Source organism: Alexandromys fortis, unplaced genomic scaffold (assembly GCF_014885135.2).
Source record: "Alexandromys fortis isolate MF-2015 unplaced genomic scaffold, M_Fortis_MF-2015_v1.1 scaffold_7, whole genome shotgun sequence".
Lineage (NCBI taxonomy): Eukaryota > Metazoa > Chordata > Mammalia > Rodentia > Cricetidae > Alexandromys > Alexandromys fortis.
Genome location: NW_026067920.1, coordinates 11,633,016 through 11,653,437, shown reverse-complemented (window position 1 = coordinate 11,653,437; position 20,422 = coordinate 11,633,016). Strand labels below are relative to the sequence as shown.

Here is a 20,422-nt window from a genome sequence, read left to right as displayed (position 1 = left end):
CCCTGGGCAATACTGCTTCCTGAGTTTCAATAAAGAACTTCAAGTTGGACATTTCCATGCACCTGAAACCCAGCCCCAAGCTAAGCCACTGAAGATTTGCTCTCAAATCACTGATGAGATAGATGCCCACAAGCAGAAAGCAGATTCCTATGAATTCCATTCCTCCATAGGGCTCCTGGGAGACAACCTCAACCTGCCTAGGGGTCTCATGAGTTTCCTTCAAACACCGTTCTGACATGTGAACAGTCCCTGCAGTACCTGCTACATCTTTCAAGTCCCGTGCAATGTCTACTCTCTGACATAGTTCAACTTCCATAAGGATCCAAGCCAAGAATTTCATATCTACTCATCATTTATTGAGCTTTAGTTTTACTAAATGGTAGGAGCAGCAATGGCTTTCATTCACCTTTAACCTATGTAATTCATTCTTTTCTTCCAAGGGATGATTCTCTAAAGACAGCAAGGATTCTAAGGGTAGGTGGAAGGTTGTACCTGATATTACACAAACCTCTATGAGATGCAATCTCTGTTCTTAAATATTTAACCAGTATTCCAGCTGGGGAAGCACAGATTGTGGGCTCAGGATCCTTCCTGATTAATGCCCAGCATCACAGATATGAGCAACAGAAAGAACCCTACCAGTGCAGACCCCAAACTTCACTTTGAGTCACGGATTTTCATTTAATAGCCAATACACGTGGAAATGTGAACTTCCCTAACATTTATTATCTTGAATTAATAAAATGGGCCAAATTGTGCTTGGTTTTTGTAAGACATAGGCAAGAAAGCATTTGGGAGTGCCATCCTCATGCTCAAATCTTTAAAAATAAGTACTCAATGAACAGTAGCTTTACATCTGAGACAATAAAATGATTTGTGCTAGAATTCCAGAAGTATGAGAACTGTAACATGATCCGTTTGCCATCCTCTCTAATTCAGGTACAATCAATAGGAAGATGAGACCAAAGCTCAGCTTCTCTCCATCACAGTCTGATATCCCAACTGCAAAGCTTGAAGCTAGTCTGTGCACAGGAAGCCATCATCCTCTCGTCTGCTCTGTTTCTCTGACCATTCTCCATTCATCACCAGTTACACCAAGAGCAGAAACTGAATACCATTCACATGTGAACTCATGAAGAGAAAACACTAAAATGTAGCAGACAGGTATTAGATAAAATGCTGGCTGTGACCATAATGGATTCACCCACTGAACCAGTTTACCTGAGCTAATGGGAGCTCACCAATTAATGGGAAGAAGCAAGCATAGGATCAAACTAGTCCCTCTAAATGTGGGTGACAGTTGCATGGCTGGGGCAGACTGAGGGGCCACTGGCAATGGCAACAGGATTTATCCCTACTGCTTGTGCTGGCTTTATATAGGGAAACCCATTCTCTTTAGAAGGATACCTTCCTCAGCGTAGATACAGTAGGGAGGGCCTTGAACCTTCCCCCAAAGCAATGTACCTTACCCTCTCTGAGGAATGGATAGGGCTGGGGGAAGTAAGTGGAGGGCATGGGAGGGGGGAGTGGGAACTGGGATTGATATGTATAATTAAAAAAATGATAGTTTGTTTTCTTTTTTTAAAAAAAAAAGAAAAAGAAAAAGAAACTGCTGACTATAAAAGCCAACAGAGCTGGGTTGAAATTCCACCTCCACCACCTGATGAGAGACCTTGGCAAAGTTAAGCCTCACACTCAGCTCCCTCATCCGAAAACTGAAAATCACAACTGTTTATTCCAGTAGTAGATCTAAGGCACAGACAAGGGTCCCAGCCAGTGTGGGGTCTTGGCTGGAGTGGATGGTTTTTCCTTCATCTCTTCTTCCATCTCTGTTCAAATTAGTACTTGATTAGAAATTACACTGGAGAGACGATGAGCATTATAGGAACGCAAGAGTCTCATTTCTCTAAAGAAACAACTTACAACCGACTGTGCCAATCACCAAGTTAGCATCTTGCAACTCTCAAGTTACTCGACTGCTCCTGTTCTCAGTGGTGAGGATGGACCCGGTAATCTTCCTCCTTTGGCAATCGGCACAATGTTAAGGTTGCATACTTCTGATATTCCAGAACGAAGATGCTCAGGTACCTCACTGGCTTGTTCCTCCATCCAGCTGTGAGCCCTCCAATGCAGTTTGGAACTCAAGTCAGACAAGAGGCACTACTTCCACAAGAACATGTTCTGTTCCAGCTCTAAGTACAGGTACTTCTCTAAGTGTCTGCCATTACTGCCTTCTCCAGTGCTTTCTTTCTCTCGCTGATTAATCCCCTCTTACTCCTATGATTTTACAGCAATAATTGTCCATATTAAACTTGACCTGCTTTATTATCTTCTTGGTCTCTTCCTATTATCTTGGATAATAACAAAACTGACATTGTGCTCAGAAAATAGTAATAACTGCAAAAAAGTAACTAAAATTTGCTTTGTCAAGACCACTAAAGCATACCAAGAAGATAAAGTTTTAAACTCCCTTTAATCATTTTAGAAGGTGACAGTACAAAGTGACAGGAATCAGATGAGGGAAGGTTGATGCAGGACACTGGTCCTTTGAGGTCTTTTAAAAGGTAGGGCTCTGTCCTATAGTCATAAAGTGACTGCAGTCACCAGGTGGACTCAGCAGTCAGGGGTCCGCATGGCTTTTACTCTTTGGTTCATGCTCCCTGCACAGATCCTAATATAGCAAGTTTCCGGGCTGCAAGGAGGGCTGGAAATGAGCCATCACCCATCAGCCCCCTTTGTTCTCCCCAACAAGCTGTCCTTGGTCTGCAGAAATCTGCTCAGTTATAGACCAGTAGGCCCACAGAAATAGGCAGGTCTAGTATCTGCTTCTGTGACCTCAGAGTAAATGGCTGGCTGAATGAAAAAGACATTTTTGGTTCTCTGGCCCAGGAGGGCACTTGTGACCAAAGAGAAGAGCTCAATTCTAGGGAAACATTTTAATTAAGAAAGCAGTCTGAACAGCACCGCCTCCTGCACTGCCTCCTCCTCCAGCTGCCCTTGAAACAAAAACCTTTATATTTCAGTGCAATCTACCAATTCTACACAGGTTCCCACTTTCTCCCATTGCGGCCTACCGGTTCTTCAGAAGGCACAGGGAAGTATGACTGTGCCCTGTTCTGACTTGATTAAAGGATTCAAATAATACATGTGTTGGGCATCTATACCTCATTTTTCAGATGGAGGACAAGAGTCCTTTTAAAAGTGCGCCCAAGGCCATATGTAATTTGGCAAAGGAGTACTTAACACTGCCTTCCCGCATTTCCTGACTAAGACATTATGATCCCTGGTGCCAACCTCAGTTCCGCAGATTGAACCATAGAAAAGTACCCATCTGCATTAATATTTTTTCCATGAAAATGGTACTTTCCTATGTTTCTACCTAATAAGAAATAATAAAGAGCCCAAACTAAGCAGTACCCACAGGTGTTCATCAGTGGCCAGATCTACTCTGAACATTATCATCATCAGGCCGCTTCATGCCGCGCACACAGCTTTGAGTGCACTGATATGAACTGCAATGATACGGGTCAATCAAGACACATGGTTAGTACAAGAGTGTGGTGCTGCTGCAGTCAGAACGTGGCCTACTATTTCATAGTAAAACATTTTCACAAGCAAAAGACACTCCAAAATAATAAAAAAACATACAGTATGCCAAATGCACAGGCCAATGGCATAACTGTTTGCCAGTATCGAGTATAGCGCACTGCACACAACTCTCTGGGCTCTATTTTATGCAATGCACCAGCATCCTCACAAGCACATGAGTGATGCATTGTGCCATGACTTTATGACAGCTGTGTTGCCAAAGGGCAGCAGGACTTTTCTCAGCTCCATCATGACCTCAGAAGACCACCACCAATGGCGTGATCCATCACTGGCTGAAATACCATGATGGAGAGAATGGCTTCCAATTTACAGCTCCGTTCACTCCAGCAGCCTAGATGGCACTGCAGTGAGTATCTCTCTTCTGTGGGACAGGCATCTCTGTGTTTAAAGAACCAGAACCAATTTTCATAAAAGCTAAATGCCCATGGTTGACTGCAAGAACAATTCATCCAAGGGACAATGGCATTAAGTCAGCTTTATGAGTGCAAACGTAAGACAGTGCACGGTCTCCAGTGACATTAACTAGGCCGAACAAGAGAGAATATAGTCTGCAGTCATGTAAACAAGCAGAGCAGACATTCACTTTTATTACTACCTCTAAAACTCAAGCAGTGGCCAAGCAAGAACCGTTGAGATCTTGCCTGGTCCTTCTAAAACCCTTATTCTCAGATCGTTGATGTAAGGTGTGTCCCCCTCCCCAACCCTGTGTCCAGGGTCTGGACCTCTGCATCATGGTCTTGATTTCACATTCGTTTCCTCAGCTGTTTGCCTTCTCTTCCACACTTCTGAAGAGAATATCATCATTGAAAACCACGACACAATATGTAACGTGATATAAACAGATGTTAATAACATTAACATATATCTCTATACAAATCCATAGCCTCCTCTTTAATAAAGCTGAGATAGAGACATTTTTATGAAATTCCTGAACTATGGGAAACCTCGGTAAGTTTCATACACAGAGGACATCACCTGGCATCAGCTTTTGGCTCTAGAGTTGGTGTGAGCATCCCTTCCCAGTCTGATGCCTGAATGGGAGCTAAGAACAGAGCTTCGGACAGACAAAATAGCTACTGGAGGACATCATCAAATATCTTCATAGCTAGCAGTCCTTCATAGAAACTTAGGCTTTTGGCAAACATCCCTCCCTAAGGACATTTAAAAGTTTTTAAAAAAAAAAAGTTTATAACTACAACAGGGGGCATATTAAGAGCTATGCAGCCAGAAGGCTAAGTGGCAGGTGGCAGGTGTCCAAGGGACTTGCTGTGACGTCCCATAGCAATCACAAGGGGATGAAACCTAGTTCTCTTGAAAGTGCACAAAAATCCAAAAATAATCCACTGATCCTATGACCACATTGCACTTCTAAGTTACTACTAGTATTTGAAGCTTGGAGTTTGTCATTCATGGAGCAGGGTCTTCTGTATTTGAGAAGAAGATCAAATTGTCCCTGTGTCCTTGAAAAAGTGACCCTTCAAGGTACCTGGAGGCTTATAACTCACCTGCCATGAGACAAGAAATGACCCCCATGAAAATTCAGGACAATTGTTTAAAAAGAAACAAATTAAAGTCTCCAGGAGAGCACAATTAAATTTAACACAATTAAATGCAAATTTAAGAGGTCTTCTAGTAACTAAAGACTAGAGAAGCTAAACAATATATTAAAAGGTAAGTAAGAAAAAATACACAATGTGAGAACTCCACAGAGATTCTTGCGGCCTTTTCATCTCACCTTATTCTCCACAGGGTCACATAAAACCTCACGGTCCATCCCAAAGACATCACCACCAAAATGATTTAGGAGGTCAGTTTGTATGTGCACCTCTGAACTCTCCCTTCCGTGTCTGAGGCATCAAGCAAAATGAATTCAATCTATCCCCATCACTTTGTTCTGGAACTGTGTTCCCTTACCTGACCTGAAACTGTCCTCTGTGTAATTGCCCTCAGATTTTTCTATTTAAGTGAGTACACTGCATTTGCGATTCTAAATAACCCTCCCAGCCTCCAGGACATCCTCTAAGCAAAGAGCTCAGCAAATCCACACTAAGTACCAAGAGTGAAAGGGTAATGTTGGGACAAAATGAACTGGAATCAACATTAAAAATGCTCTGTAACCCAATGCATATAATAATTTCATTATACATGTAAATATTTCTTCCTGATACAGTGGCCAATACGAATATTATTAGTTTTAACTTACCTTCTGGATGACCTCATTGATTGCTGGAGAATTGGGTGTATACAGTATTTTTCCATGTAATATAGGTTTTAGGAAAGACCATACCAGGGCACCATTTGGAGACTGTAGAATTTCCTGGTAAAGCTTCAAACAAAACGGTGCTGCCACAATTAGAAGAGGGAAGAAAGTATTAGATGACCTAGGTTGATACAAAATATCCAGTTAAATCTGGAACTGACATACGCATCCACGATGCCTTAATTTTCAAAGAAAAGACTCAGATATGTTCTCATGACATCACTCTGAACTGGAGTAAGCTGGTAACACTCTCATGTTCCTGACTTAGCAGTCCTTGTCCCCTAAGAACGTCAAGACCCCACCTTCTAGGCTTCTGTCTGTCATACAGATGGCGCAGATACCATGGCGCAGAGATTGGGAATTATTTTCAACATGGTTTTAATCAAGGAAAGCCTCACTTCAATAATCACAATATTGAGAATAGAAAGATCTTTTTAAAATGTAGTCCCCTTGACACGTTGCTTTTGGATTCTCTCTGATCATGCATACAAAACTATAACAACCAATACTTTTAGTACATTAAGTCATACTATGTTAATTCAAACAATTCCTTATGGTGGCTCTTACTATAAAACTAATTGATTTCAATAACAAGTCTATGTAAGTTGTCTAAATCCATAGGCAATTCATAATTGTAATGATTGGTAATTTATTATTCCAATTGCAAACAATTATAATTATATCAGTATAATTCTTTGACCCCAAAAGTGAGCCTTGACAGGGAAATGTTATCTTTTCCTCATAATTCACATGGGTATAATGAATACTGTTTGGATCACTGTGTTAATTTCATCTTTGCAAAATCTCGTGAACAGGGGAAAAAGATCCTTTCATTGCAAATAAAATAAAATTGATAAAAATTATCCCCTAAAATATAAGTTAACCATATACCTACATACTAATCCATGAAGCACTGACTAGAGAGGTTTTTCCTTGTTTAACAGCTTGTTTTTAAGTTGTAAGCTTAATTGAGATGGGAATAGTTCTTATCTTAGGAGTAATCATTTTACGTACGGTGCAAGAAATTTGATGCCAAGAATCATCAGTGATTTGAGAGCTGAGCAAACTCGGAGAAGTAATTTAATGTTCTCTGAGCTTCTGATATGCCCTCTGGGAAGTGAAGCTTGTGGTGTTGTCTAATGGTTTCTGTGACAACCATGAGAAAAAAAATGCAAAAAAGAAGCAACAAAGATTGGCCTTCAGTGTAAACAAACTGACTGCAGAGATAAATGGATGAGATGATGGATGGATGGATGGATGGATGGATGGATGGATGGATGAACGGAAGTGTATATGAATGAAAGAAGAATAATCAGTCAAGATTCCCAAATGAAAAACAAAGAGAAAATGAGTATTAGAGGAAGAAGAAACAAAACGTATTAAAATTAACCATCATGTATGTCTTTACTACCAAATTATCCAAACATTTGACAGCTGGCGATACAAATTACTCAACAGCTATGGAACACACTTGCTTGCTGCCAGATGATCCCTAATGCTGTCATCGGCATTGCCTACTTCAGGGTACTTCAGGGTACCAAAGAGGCTGGGGTCTCAGGTGGGTCAAATGTTTTAGACTCTATTTCTTAGAGATCCAGGAGAGAGGATTAGTCTGTAACCACAGGCCCTGGGAAAGTCTATGGGGAACTGTCAAGCCAGCACTCAGTGACTGGTGATAATGAAGGAGGAAGTTTAATGCCAGCCAGCATGAGCCCCCAGCGGTCAGTCGAGGAAAAAGCTATTACCACACAGGCAGGCCCAGTTGCTACTGTATAAGCCAACCGACATAAGCGCAGGTGGTTCTTGTCTTACTTGAGTCGTGAGGAATGTTGAACTTCTCTTTGTCATCCTCCAAGAGTTCGTTAACTCTGGGTAAATGAACAAACATGTTAGAGTTGCTGAGGAAAGTCTCCTGGTCCTTACAAAGGAGCTTCATCACCGACTGGAAAGAAGCCAAAGATGAACTTCGGGCTTGGTGTCTCTGTGAAACCTGAGCAGAAGAAAAGCCACCACCAATTACAAGTGATTTCAAACTGTTTTCCCAGACTTCTAGAAGCATAGTCCCATCTTTGACGGGATATACAAGTGAAAGAATAGACTCTGCTTGAGTCTGTTCTGTTCTTAAGAAACCACTGAAATCATTATAATGATTTATTTCTGGCAAATATATGTGGTAGAGGAGAAAAATCACACACGCACACCACACACACACACACACCACATGACTCACACACACATTCAGACACTCACATTCAGACACACTCACACTCACATTTGTGTACTCACACATTCACACTTAAATTCACACACACACACATTCACATACATTTAAACACACTATAACACTCGTATTCACACACATTCATGCATGCATGCCTTCCCTCACACTCAGATTCACACACATTTACACATATACTCAGACCTTCACATTCAAACATACACTCAGATCCACACACACATTTACACACCTTCTCGTTGGTCCAGCAATAAATTAGTCCATCAAATAATATCACCATTTCAGATAATGGATAGTCTTGGCATGTGTTCACACTGCTAAGTTAATAGTGATTCTTGACCGCTCCCCAAATTAGTCATTAACTGATGAGTTAACATGGACATACTGTTAGCAAGGTTTCTGGGTACATCACTATTTGACCCCTCCTGCACCACCAACTCTCCTTATCGTGGTTGATTCCATCCCAGGCAGAAGGAATTCAAGCAAAAACAAATATCAAACCACTAACCTAGTTCAAGTCTGTGTTTGCATTAGGAGAAAATGATCTGTAATTTGTAAGCCAATTATTTATATGTAAATAAATGTTCTAAGGTTCTTGAAAGCAATTTGCTCTCAGAATTAAGTTAAACAGGCCCTTGAAATCTCATCTGTGCTAATAATTGACTTAGAAGATTTTTTACTTCATAGACAAAGCCTGAACTACCTTAGCCGCCTCCTTGGTGGGATGTGGATCAATAGCACTTCTCAATTTTCAGGTAATGTCAGGCCCTAGTATGGTGATGCTAGTTAGCTCCAGAGTCATTAAAACATGCTCTTGTCCATATACACTGTAGTCTTATAAAATTATAGAGGTTGGAAGAGAAACCAAGGGAAAAAGGAACAAACACAAAGAGAACAAACTAGAACATTTCCCATCATGCGAGGATCAAACACACCTGTTGGAAGTCTGGCATGTCTAGCAAGGCGGTGATTTTAAATTTGTGAAGAAACTCAGGGAGCTGTTCCAGGGCATGCTGGGCTCTGGTAAGGATGGAGCTGAGGCTGGAAATGACATCCAACAGGGAGTTGAGCAAGCCATTTGCTTCAGAGGGTATCAGAGTCTTACAGGACAGCAAAAAGAAAAAAAAAGGAATAATCAATACTATTTCCAGTCTCACAAGCATCTTTTGAGCAGCGACAACTTTGTGTCTTGATTTTATCTTCTCTTGAGCATCAAAGGCTTATTTTTTTATACTCTATAAAAATTCTGTGTTGGAGTAGACATAACTGTGTTTTTGCAGAGCACATTAAATTATAGCAGTATTGTTAAAATACAAACCAGCAACAAATGGTTAGAATTTGAATCACTTTCAAAATATTTCTTCTTATCTTTGAAATGACTAAGGTGGAAATTTGAGAAGAGGCTCAGAATAAAACAGTGTTTTTGTGTGACTCACGCTCCATCACAGTGCTCCTAACACCCTGGGGCGGTGCATGAGCAACGAGAAGCCTGGAGAGATGAAAGGATTCCTGAAGTCCACCCGTGAGAGCAGTTCAGGGCTGCAAATTAGACCAGTGAAACTCCCCTTTGAGACCGACTTCTGCTCAGGTCACCTGACACACTACCCATCTCGCTCCTTGCTTGCATATCCCCCACAAAGCAGACTCTGAGAACTGTGATCCTTTTCTGTCTTGATCATTTATGAAATGAAGATAAACTACATCTGCAATATTAGTTTTACGATTAAGTACTTTATGGCTGACCACAATAACTTAGCAGGCAGTCCCTCTGTCCACAGATGAGAAACATCAGAGGGATCCCCCCTCCCTCAGAAGGTCATCTGCATCCTGAATTTTCAGCTTCCGGGCTAACTCAAGAAGTCCAATGGTCACTGCTTGTTAATTCTGTTCTCTGGAGTCCTGAGGCTCTACAGCTGCTTTGAGGCCAGGAGTCACCATTGCACACTTCCTGTTGTGCCTTGTTAGTATGGACACTAACTCAGCACACTACCAAAGAAGAGACTGGGGAACAAAAGACCATGTGAGGCTTTTGGGCGTTCCCTACCCCCACTCTTCTCCTTAGGGCTGTCTTTCAGAGGAGACCCCTTGAAGCCACTGACTTGTGGTAGGAAGTAAATGGGACTCTGGCATGGGTGATGCTGACATAGTTGAGCCTGCTTCACCACAGGTTTCTGGGGTTCACTGCCAGCAAGTGAGGTACATGTGAACTGAAGTGGTTTGACTCTCAGAAGCAGCGCATGTGCCTGTGTGTTATGGAACACCCTCCCATCTCCAAACAATGTCACATATCGGTGACCGCTCATCAAGTTGTGCATATGGAAGGGCCTGATAAAGGGAGCTATTGTTAATAATGGTAGTGTCACCTTTGCTGCGTCCCTGAAGATAAAATCCAATCTAATATATCTTTCTACAAAGAAATCCTGGCAGGTATGATGGCCTTTATCCAAGTACTTAGCTGTCCCTGAGAAGCACTATGTGGGCATGCTGGAGCAGGCACTACCTTGGGCTAATTGATAGAGCGTAGGTAACGTTGGATGAGGGGATATGAGGAGCAAATAGAGAGCTAAGCTCCTTGGCATGTCAGCTAGAAGTGTCAATACACCAAGACCAGAATCTAAAGCATGGAGGCAAGTCTTGAGACTTTAAAGTACACTTATCATAAATATACTATTTGTTCTTGGAGACTGTGTATATATGGTTATAAGGGTATGGGTGTGGGGAGGGAGATGAACATTTCCAGAGCTTTCCTGGAGTTCCAGAAGGGAAGAAGACCACAAATGGCTGGAAATGCAAATCTACTCTTTTCTGACCCCAAGACGGTTGGCCTGAACATGGAACACCAGCAGCCATGTTAGCTTGCTGCAGATCTGAACCTTTCTGATGGCATACGTGACACACTGTCAGGAGTAAACAGTAGAACTCCAAGAAAGACATGGGCAAGGGCAAGGGTGCTGGGAATTTGCATGAAAGCTCGTATGTGGAGATGAGGAATGGTGGCTAAGAATAGGAAGCAAGTCTGGGAACTGGCGCTGGGCCGGTGGGAGCTGAGACCGGCACCAACTTCCGACACGTATGTCTTCTCTGAGCATGTTATGCTCGTGTTCTGTCAGCCTCTCCCAGCTTTGGGGAGGGCTGTTGTGGAGCAGGTGAAGAGCTGGTATACGGAGGGGCACGGGGATGCTGTATTGTCCACACCCCTCTCCGGCTTTCCACAGTTGCCCTGGTAGATCTAGATGCATCTAACAGACAGAACAGACACCACAGATCCAGAGGACCACAGCACATGGTAGGCACATCTGCCTTGGCAGCTTAGGAATGAACCAGGCTCAACCCTGCTTCCTCAGATACTCAGGATGCTGCCTCTTAGCCAAGAGAGAGATTTGACTAGAGGGCCTCATGACATTTCTTGCTGGTGTCCCCCTCCTCACTACCATGTTGTGCCCAATGTTTCAAGGACCCTGACCCCATGGACACTTGACATGATCTTCTAGACGTCCATTTATTTGACAAAATCTCACTGAGATGCCACCCCCAGAGTGACCTCCAACCCCATGTGACTGAGGCTGCCACAGAAGCCCTGACTGTTGGTCCCATGCTGCAGCTAGTATTAGGACAATGGGTCATCCATAGATTTAAACAACCTGAAGGCCAAAAAAAATGTATATATAGTATAGATATTTTTCTTATCAGTACTCCAAAGGGAATGCAGTAATAACAAGTATTTATATAGCATTTATTAGCTCTTGGGTATTATACATGCTGTAGAGAAATTATAGCATATAGAAAACTTGCTAGCTGGGTTTTTTTTTTTGTTTGTTTTTTTGTCAACTTGGCACAAACCAGACAAAGCTGGGAAGAGGAACCAAAACTGGAAAACAATGCTTCCATTAGATTGGCAAGTAGGCAAGCCTTCGGAGGATTTTATTAAGTAGTGATTTAAGTGGGAGGGTTCAGTTCACTGTGGGCAGTACTAGTGGTCCTAGAAGCTGTAAGTAAACCAGGCTAAGCAAGCCACAGGGAGCAAGTCAAGAAGCAACACTTGTCCACGGCTTCTGCTTTGGTTCCTGTCTTGAGTTCCTTCAAAGATGAATTACGATATGAAAGTGTAAAGTGAAATCAACCCTTTTGTCCCTAAGTTGCTTCTGGTCGTGGCAGTGACCACAGCGACAGAAATCTGAGATGGAAGATTACACATAAGTTCTATACATCACACCCTTTTCTAGAAAAAAAGGTACCAAACACCCTTGGGTTTGAGGTCTGAGGGTGCAGACAAGACACAGCCAGTGTATGGTCAGCACAACCACAGAAGCAGCTACCCTGCCGGGCCCCACTCCCCCAAGGACTCCGTCCTTACTTTGTAAACGAAGTTCCTCAGGTTCAGGTTCTGGCCCATCATCACGAGCAGAGAGAACACTTGAGTCCCAGGCAGGCTGCAGAGCTCCCTTGTGGCGAACCAGGATTTCTCATTGTTGGGAAATGTCAACAGGAGATGAAGACTTTCCTCATCACACTTTCCAGACAAAGCCACAGTGAGGGCACTGGAGAGAAGCTGCGGAGGAGCGTGTGGATCAGAGGGAAGCAAGGCCAGCACAGATTGAGCTTCAACCCCCCACCCTACCCCCACTTTCCCAAGAAAAAACAAACCCCTGGAAACTGCACGCTGAAGACTCACAGACACAGTCCCTCTGTCAGCTTTTTGTGACTGGGACAAAACGACCCAGCAAACACCCAGAAGGAAGCAAGGCTTGTCTTGCTTCATGGTTAGAGGGGTCTTGCTGCACAGTCTACAAACCTGGTGAAAGCACCCCTTGGTGGGGTACACACGGGGGGGAACCAAGCTGATCACTTCATGGTGACCAGGAAATGAAGAGAAAGAAAGCCGGGCTGAGGCTCCCAATGTCCCCTTTAAGGGCATTAAGGTCTCTGTCCCTATAAACTAACTTCCTCCAGCTAGGAAGCCACCTCCTGAAGGGACCGTGCATTGACAGCATGAGCCTTTGGGGGATAACCTGGATCCAGAGCACTGCAGAAGCCGGCTCTCTGTTCCATTTGCAGCATTCTGAATGGAACCGTGTTGGAAATTGCGAGTCACTGTCTGTGCGTGCAGCTTACCTTTGCAGGCGCGCTGTGGAACCTTCTCTCTCTCTCTCTCTCTCTCTCTCTCTCTCTCTCTCTCTCTCTCTCTCTCTCTCTCTCTCTCTCTCTCTCTCTCTCTCTCTCTCTGCAGGGCTCTGGAGCACCCACCGGCTATGTCGCGACCCTGAGGCCGCCTGTCCCAAGTACTTGGGCCTTCTCCGAGGAAGCCGCTTCACTCCTCTCTGCTTTCAGTTTGCTAGGTCTTTCCCTCTTCGCTGTCATCGTGTAGGAAACTGGCATTTTTAAACCAATTTTTGCCTCTCTTACTTCTAGATTGAAAAAGGGATTTCCAAGCTTTCCATGAATTCCTTAGCAAATAAAAGCATCCAAGCTCTGAAGGAGGCCCTGAAGACAGACTCTATCTGTTCATATGCCATTGGTATTCCATGACACAAGGACTCGGGGGCCTCCTCACTGAGGCTCCTCTTTCAGTCACTGAGCTTGTAACAAAATTACAAAGAAAACAAAACACAAGCAACTAGACACCCTACTGCACGCTTATACTACCCTGGGTACAGCTGCTGAAACGTAAGCTGACACTCATTGTGTGACCCTAATCATGTGACCATGAAGTCAGGCAAACGGATAGAACTAGAAAACATCATTTTGAGTGAAGTAACCCACACCCAGAAAGATAATTATCACATGTACTCACTCATAAGTGGCTTTTAAACATAAAGCAAAGAAAACCAGCCAACAAATCACAATCCCAGAGAATCTAGACAACAGTGAAGACCCTAAGAGGGACATACATAAATCTAATCTACATGGGAAGTAGAAAAAGACAAGATCTCCTGAGTAAATCGGAAGCATGGGGACCTTGGGAGAGGATTAAAGAGGAGGGGAGAGGTAGGGAGGGGAGCAGAGAAAAATGTAGAGCTCAATAAAAATCAATAATTTTTTTTTAAAAACAGAAGCCTTGCAGTCAAAGAAAGCTCACTTGGTACTTCCATGCACTACAAACTCATTGAGAGACAGTACGGTATATCAGTCAGGGATCCCCAGAGACTAAAATTAAAAGACAGAGACACAGAGAGGGGACTTCTAGAAACCTGGATTGAGGAGCTGAAGAGACAGCTAGCCAGATAAAACACGCTCTGAACAAACATGAGGAAGGAAGTTTGTTCTTCAAACCCCAGTATCTAAATAGAACATAGCCATAATAGCCTACTTATAAGCCTAGAACCAGGAGGATGAGTGAGAGGGGGTGACTGGAGACAAGAAATCCCAAAACCAAGCTAGCTAGTCAGACTTGCTGAATCAGCAAGCTATGGTTTCCAAGAAAGATGTAGCCTCAATGTAGACGGTAGAGAATGATGCCAATATTTCCCCCTGGCCTCCATTCACACATAAACTCACATACCTGTGTATGCATGCACACACACACACACATAGACACACACACAAATTTGCATACACACATGCAAACACACGTGCAGTAAAAAAAAAAAAGAATAAACAGAAAGGAAGGGAAGGCAGGAAGACAGGAAGGCAGGCAAGATTTATTTTAGAGAAGTTGGCTCAGGCATTCTGGGGACTTGCTAGAACAATTTATGTAGTGGACCAGATGCTGAGCTCCCAAAGAGAAGCTCAAGTTTAAAAAGCACCCAAAGGCTGCACCCCCTTCTGTTCAGGGGACCTCAGCAGCTTTTCTCTTAAGGTCCTGAATGATTTAGATGAGGCTTGTCATGTCAAGGAGAGGAATCCACCTTAAATAAAATCTGATTGTTTAATATTATTTTCATTAAAAAATAACCTACCCTGACAGGGACATTAGAATAATGTTAGCTTCACATATAGCTAAGCAGAAGGCTTTTCTGTATAAGGCAGCTTCACAGCTGTTTCCAGATGTGCATGGAAGTTCCCAGGGATCCCAGAGGGTGTGGTGTGGGCACTAACCAGGCTTTCGTTGCTACATTTGCCCGGTTCTGTAAATTATCGACTCCAGGCTAGAACTTTGCAGGGAGGTGGAGCTCATCCAGACACACACCCTCAACTCCAAAGGAGCTGCTCCCATCTCTGGGTGAGCTGGAACCCAAGCTGGTCCCATGAGAGTCATCCCATACTTGCTGAGAGCCTCCGTCCCCACCACTCGGCAGTGTATCATTCAGTGGTGCCAGCTCTTAGAACTGAGCGTTATTTCTTAGAATTTTCTCAAGGGTAAAACTGTTTGTCTTGAAAATTTGGGCACCTCATTTACCAAATAAAGAAGATCCCACCAAGACCCCACGACACCATCCGAGGGCAGGAGCTTGTGATGGGTTGGTTGACACGCTTTTGTGTACTTTTCCGTTTTTGCTATTTATCCTTGGTAAGTATTATTATGCCTGCTTTCCCAGTACGAAAGCTGCCTGAATCAAGTAACACAGGCGACGAGTATAAAGCTAAGGAAACGCTGCTGCTCCGTTAGGAACACGCGCTGTTTCCATACAGCGTGCAGCAGGCTTTGCTCAGACCCGTTATCACTTCGCTCTCTCAGGGACAAAGACACTGCATTTCTGACATGTTTCGCGCACGTCCATGCTTTAGGTGGAAATCTGCAGGAAGACCAGGGACCACTCGGGGCAGATAGATTCACACACGGGTATTTGTTCAATTTAAACCTAACCTAGTGAAGACCCACACAAGAAGCACTCGCCATTGTCAGCAAGAGCTTGCACCCTACGGGACGTGGGTCAAGAGCAGAGCCGAGAACATGGCTCTGCTGTGGCCCCGCTAATAACTGTATGCACTGGGGTATGGATAAAATGTGAGCAGGAGGGAGAAGCCCTGCTCAGTCTTTTTGGGAGCAGCAAGGGCACACACATAGCAATGCAGTCACAGTAGAACTGGACCAGTGACTCTGCTGATCTGTGGTTTGAATGCTGTACTGGCTGGTTTCGGGTGTCATCTCGACACAAGCTAGAGTCACCAGAGAGGAAAGAAGGAGCCTCAGCTGAGGAAATACTTCCATGAGATTCAGCTATAAGACATTTTCTCAATTAGTGATGGGATGCTGGGTTTTGATGACAGGTGTCGATTTTCATGAAAGGAGGGAACTGCCCACATGAACCCTGGCAAGGAAGGGAAAGCAGCCAGGCATCTACTTGTCAGCCTGCCCTTGCCTCCTTCGGCATTTTGATACTTCCAGGACTATGGCTCACAGTGTTCTAGTTCCATATCCAATGTCCCCGCCCAGTCAGGTTTCCTGTGCTTTCCTGTCCCCATCACTGTGTGACATGTATGTCACAGGGCTTTCCATTGCCTTCATTTACACTGTTGGCATGGTGTATTCAATGAGCTCTCCTAACAGAAGGTTGGCTCCTTAGAGCAATGCCTCTGAGGTACATCGTCTAGCAACCATGCTTGATGCATGGAATCATCTTGAATGTACAAAAAGAAAAGCAAGCAAAGGGTTTTTGAAACATCCCAAGAGACCCAGCACTGAAAAAAAAAAAAATGTACCTTGTAGGTCACTCACAGCTTGGAATGAGATCAAAGTGATAAATTTGTAAACTGACTAATGAGACTATGGGGAAGAAAGCCAGGGACAACAAAAGGAGACAGGACAACAGACAAAAACTGGCCATCAATCTGAGGCTCTAGAAGAAAACAGAGCCCAACGTGTTACCTGCTAAGCAGCTGTGGACACGTGTGATGTCTTGGACATGTGTACATATGTGTTTGAACAATGAGAATGCATTTGTTTAGTCCCTGTCCAATTACCCGTGGATCCATCTATTTAGGTGACCACAGTCGTTTATGGAGATGCAGAAAAATGTACATAGATCGGAGCGAAAAAGAAAAAAAAAGCCTCCGTACTGCAATCGGCACTGCATAATCCACTAGCTCCCAGCACAGTCCCTCCCACCATAGAACAACAGCGACACCTGGTGGCTGCTTGATTTTAAGCAGGCAGCAAGGCAGGAACTTCAGAAGATGTGAAAGACTACCCAACTGAGGTTATCCGTGACACTTTCGTACAGGCAGCTTTACACTGCTGCAAACATATTCCCGCCTCTGCCTCAGTTTCCTGTTACATGCTCCACGCTGCCATGTTCAATCCACAGCAGCCACGATTCCCACTGAACACTGCCTAGTTGAAGAAATGTCAGCGCTGCTCTGCTCTCCATGGAGCGCCCCTCCTCCTTCATCCCCACATCTCCAGAGCATGTCGTATCCAATGAGATGCAGTTGATACTTTTATCGAAAATAGGTACTGCCCTTCTTGTGATAAGTAACTTTGTGAAACTAGAGTTTGCATTTTGGGTTTCTAGCATTTCATCTATTTCTTTCTTAATTTAGATTAACTGTTAATGAGTCTGCTAACTACGCTTGCGTTTAGCCCCAATTAGTCGGAATTGACATGAAATTAAATTTATATAGGAGCCTGAGCGAATGTCAACTGAAGCATTCATGTGTTTAAAAAAAATCAGCTAAAGATTCAGGTAGCATTGGGGCCAACATGGTTGCCATCCGCGCCCATCTCCACCAATAAGCAATTCCCCTCCACCAATTTGGCAAGTTAAGAGATAAATAAAACATGACGTAAGGGTTTTAACTACTCCTCGTTCCATGTCCTTACCCAACCCTTCTCATCCACGCTAAGGAAGCCTGAGCCCGGCACTGCTCATCCACTATGTCCACACCACATGACCAGAGTACACAGTGACTCTCCGCCATGGTAGATTATATATTTTTAACTAGCTTTCTTTGGGGATTTGAGATTTATGGCACGTTTGGAACCATACACAAACTTAATGGACTTCATGAATTAGGGTTAGAAATCACTAAAATGAATGCTCCCAGAAACCTCATCATTTCTGTCCCAAAGGAAGGCAATGTGACCAAGTTATATCACGAGATGTTGACACCCTACAGGTCCCTGCTTGTTCTCATATGCTCCTCTGCTGTTAACTACATCGTTTGTGTAGACATCCTTTCTCCCAGCTATGGAATGGGGGGAGGAGGCAGAGAAAGGTGTTAGGGCGCCTGCAGTTGGGAGGGTTCCTTCCCAATGGAAAGAAGCCCTGTACCTTTGAATGGGAAATGGTGGCTTCTAAGATGCTCTGGATGGTCTCGTCTGAGATGTGGAAGGAGGAACGAAGGTCCTCGGTTAATCTGCTCAGGTTCTTCATCAAGTCCTTTACTTTTACATCTGAAGAATACACAAAAGGAAAAAAGTTATAGTAAATTTTCAGAAGTTTTATTGATTTAAAGCAAAATTTGATGCTGTGACCTAAATAAGAAGTTTCCCTCCTGGTGCCCAGCTTATAGTAGACACTAATTAAAGATTTACTCTTCTAGGGGGATCTGAGATTGCTTCTAATTTAAGTCGATAAGAACTTTCGGTTTTGTGGTATCATCTAGTCGATGACTGACTCTGGGTCCTGAATGTTTTGAAACTTACTTTAGAAAGGACTCTTTCTGAGTAAATAGTGATCATGTACTCAGAAGGCCTAGTCTTCACTTCCTTACATAAGAAAACCATCACCTAAGGATGTGTGAGAATTTGTCACACGTCACAGTGATGTTGCCATGTGGATACTGTGTGAGTTTTAGGAGCTGTGTGGATGGGACAGAGACTCATGGGATCAATTGGTTCGTGGAAGGACGAAAGGTCAGTGAAAAATCCAGGATTCCTACCTTTGCCTGACTTTTGGGACCTCAGGACCTTGGAAATGTCTTTCTGAAGCCTGAAAACCAGCAACTAGCCATGTTCTAAATTGTTCAGTTGGTGTCTTGTTTTGTTTTAGGTAACATATAGCACAACTCTTGTTTTTGTGTTCTAATTTATTAGAATTAAACATCAAATTTTATTTTACTTTGTGTTTTAAATTAAAACATCACACCATTTCTCCTCCCTCTCCTCCCTCCTAACCCCCTTCTGTCTCCCAACCCCTCTCCAGTCAAGGACCCCTCTTCTTTAACCTTTGACAACTTTCCTTTCTATGTTTTATTTTAACATATACTGGGCTGAAATGCTAAATTTGATTTGCAATTGAGCAAGTTTGGAAACCATATACCTTCTGTGACTGTGAAATTGCTAAGAAACATCAGAACAGGAATCTTTGTCATCCAAGTCTCCTTAAGACTTTTGATCAACCTAAAGTGACAGAAAATTAAAATTAGACAAGATAAAACAACAGAAGCAAGGCTGGAGTGAAAAACCCTGCCTCAGTTCCAGGAGCCAGGCTGGAAAACACAGCTTCCTTCTGATAAATGGACACCCTCTGATACTATCTGTGTGTGAGTTTCATCAACACCAGGGTTCCAATACGTCCTCACTCCGTCCAACCCAGCAAATGAATCGGGTGATGGCAATAAGACGCATGATAAATGGCTTCTAGCAGATGTAGGAGACAGATAAAACAGACTACAGTGTCTCTGAGAAATTAGTGCAGCCACCGAAAGTACTCCACTTCCCTGTGTTTACGTCATCTGCAGACCTTCTCCTCGGGGCTCACACTTCTAGAACACACTGAAAAGTTTTAATCAAATATGAAGATATTTGAAACCATTTGACGGCTCGCATATTTCTATTTAATACCATACTGACATCCTGGATCATAACTCCTGACCCAGGGTCTTGCTCATTATAAAGTTCACCTGACACAGAAGTTGCTCTTGTGTTTTACATTTAAATGTGTATTTGTGGAAAGCCATGCGGCACCAATGTCATCTGAAATCGGTAACTTAAGCACTCATCTTGCTGAAGACTGAGACTACTGGGGAGGGAGCAAGCTCCTGCGACACTGACCTGTGCATGTGCTGCTGAACTGTTCTCATCAGGGGCTGCCGGCACGTGCAGCCTTGGCTAGAAGCATCTTGCAAGCTGCTTTTGAGGCCTTCCAAGGCGCTGGAAAGACTCCTGCTAAGACGTTCACAGTCCAGCTGATCCGATGAGAACCCTATCTTTCCCATTTCCTAGAAAACAGGAGGTGACAGAGGTCACGATATTGAGGCTTGTTCTCAGGTAAATGCAGACTTCCGGTTAAGCCCCGAAGCGTCAGGAACGGGCCTATTTCCTCTGCGCATGCGCAGTAATAGAATCGAGCCCGACAGCTTCCTCTGCAACGCTGGACAGAAAGCACGACACACCCTGTTATCTGGCACTAGGTTCCCAGAGCCCAGTTTCCAGCTCCTCTGGGTGACTCACAATTCAACAGAAAAAAAAAAAATAAAAAGTGTCAACATAAAAA

At 43.5% G+C, this 20,422-nt stretch overlaps 1 protein-coding gene across 2 annotated transcripts in view; it reads right to left on the bottom strand.

The window, feature by feature from the left end:
* The window catches only part of Abca13 (ATP binding cassette subfamily A member 13), a 399,663-nt gene that overhangs the window by 279,463 nt on the left and 99,778 nt on the right, over window positions 1-20,422 (bottom strand). For both annotated transcript variants that reach the window (XM_050141226.1, XM_050141225.1), the window contains exons 21-27: window positions 19,981-20,147; window positions 19,247-19,326; window positions 18,257-18,378; window positions 12,460-12,654; window positions 9,041-9,205; window positions 7,682-7,859; window positions 5,813-5,952 (exon numbers count right to left, since the gene is read on the bottom strand). In XM_050141226.1, coding sequence (XP_049997183.1) covers window positions 5,813-5,952; window positions 7,682-7,859; window positions 9,041-9,205; window positions 12,460-12,654; window positions 18,257-18,378; window positions 19,247-19,326; window positions 19,981-20,147 — 1,047 coding nt within the window. The remainder of the gene's footprint in view (window positions 1-5,812; window positions 5,953-7,681; window positions 7,860-9,040; window positions 9,206-12,459; window positions 12,655-18,256; window positions 18,379-19,246; window positions 19,327-19,980; window positions 20,148-20,422) is intronic.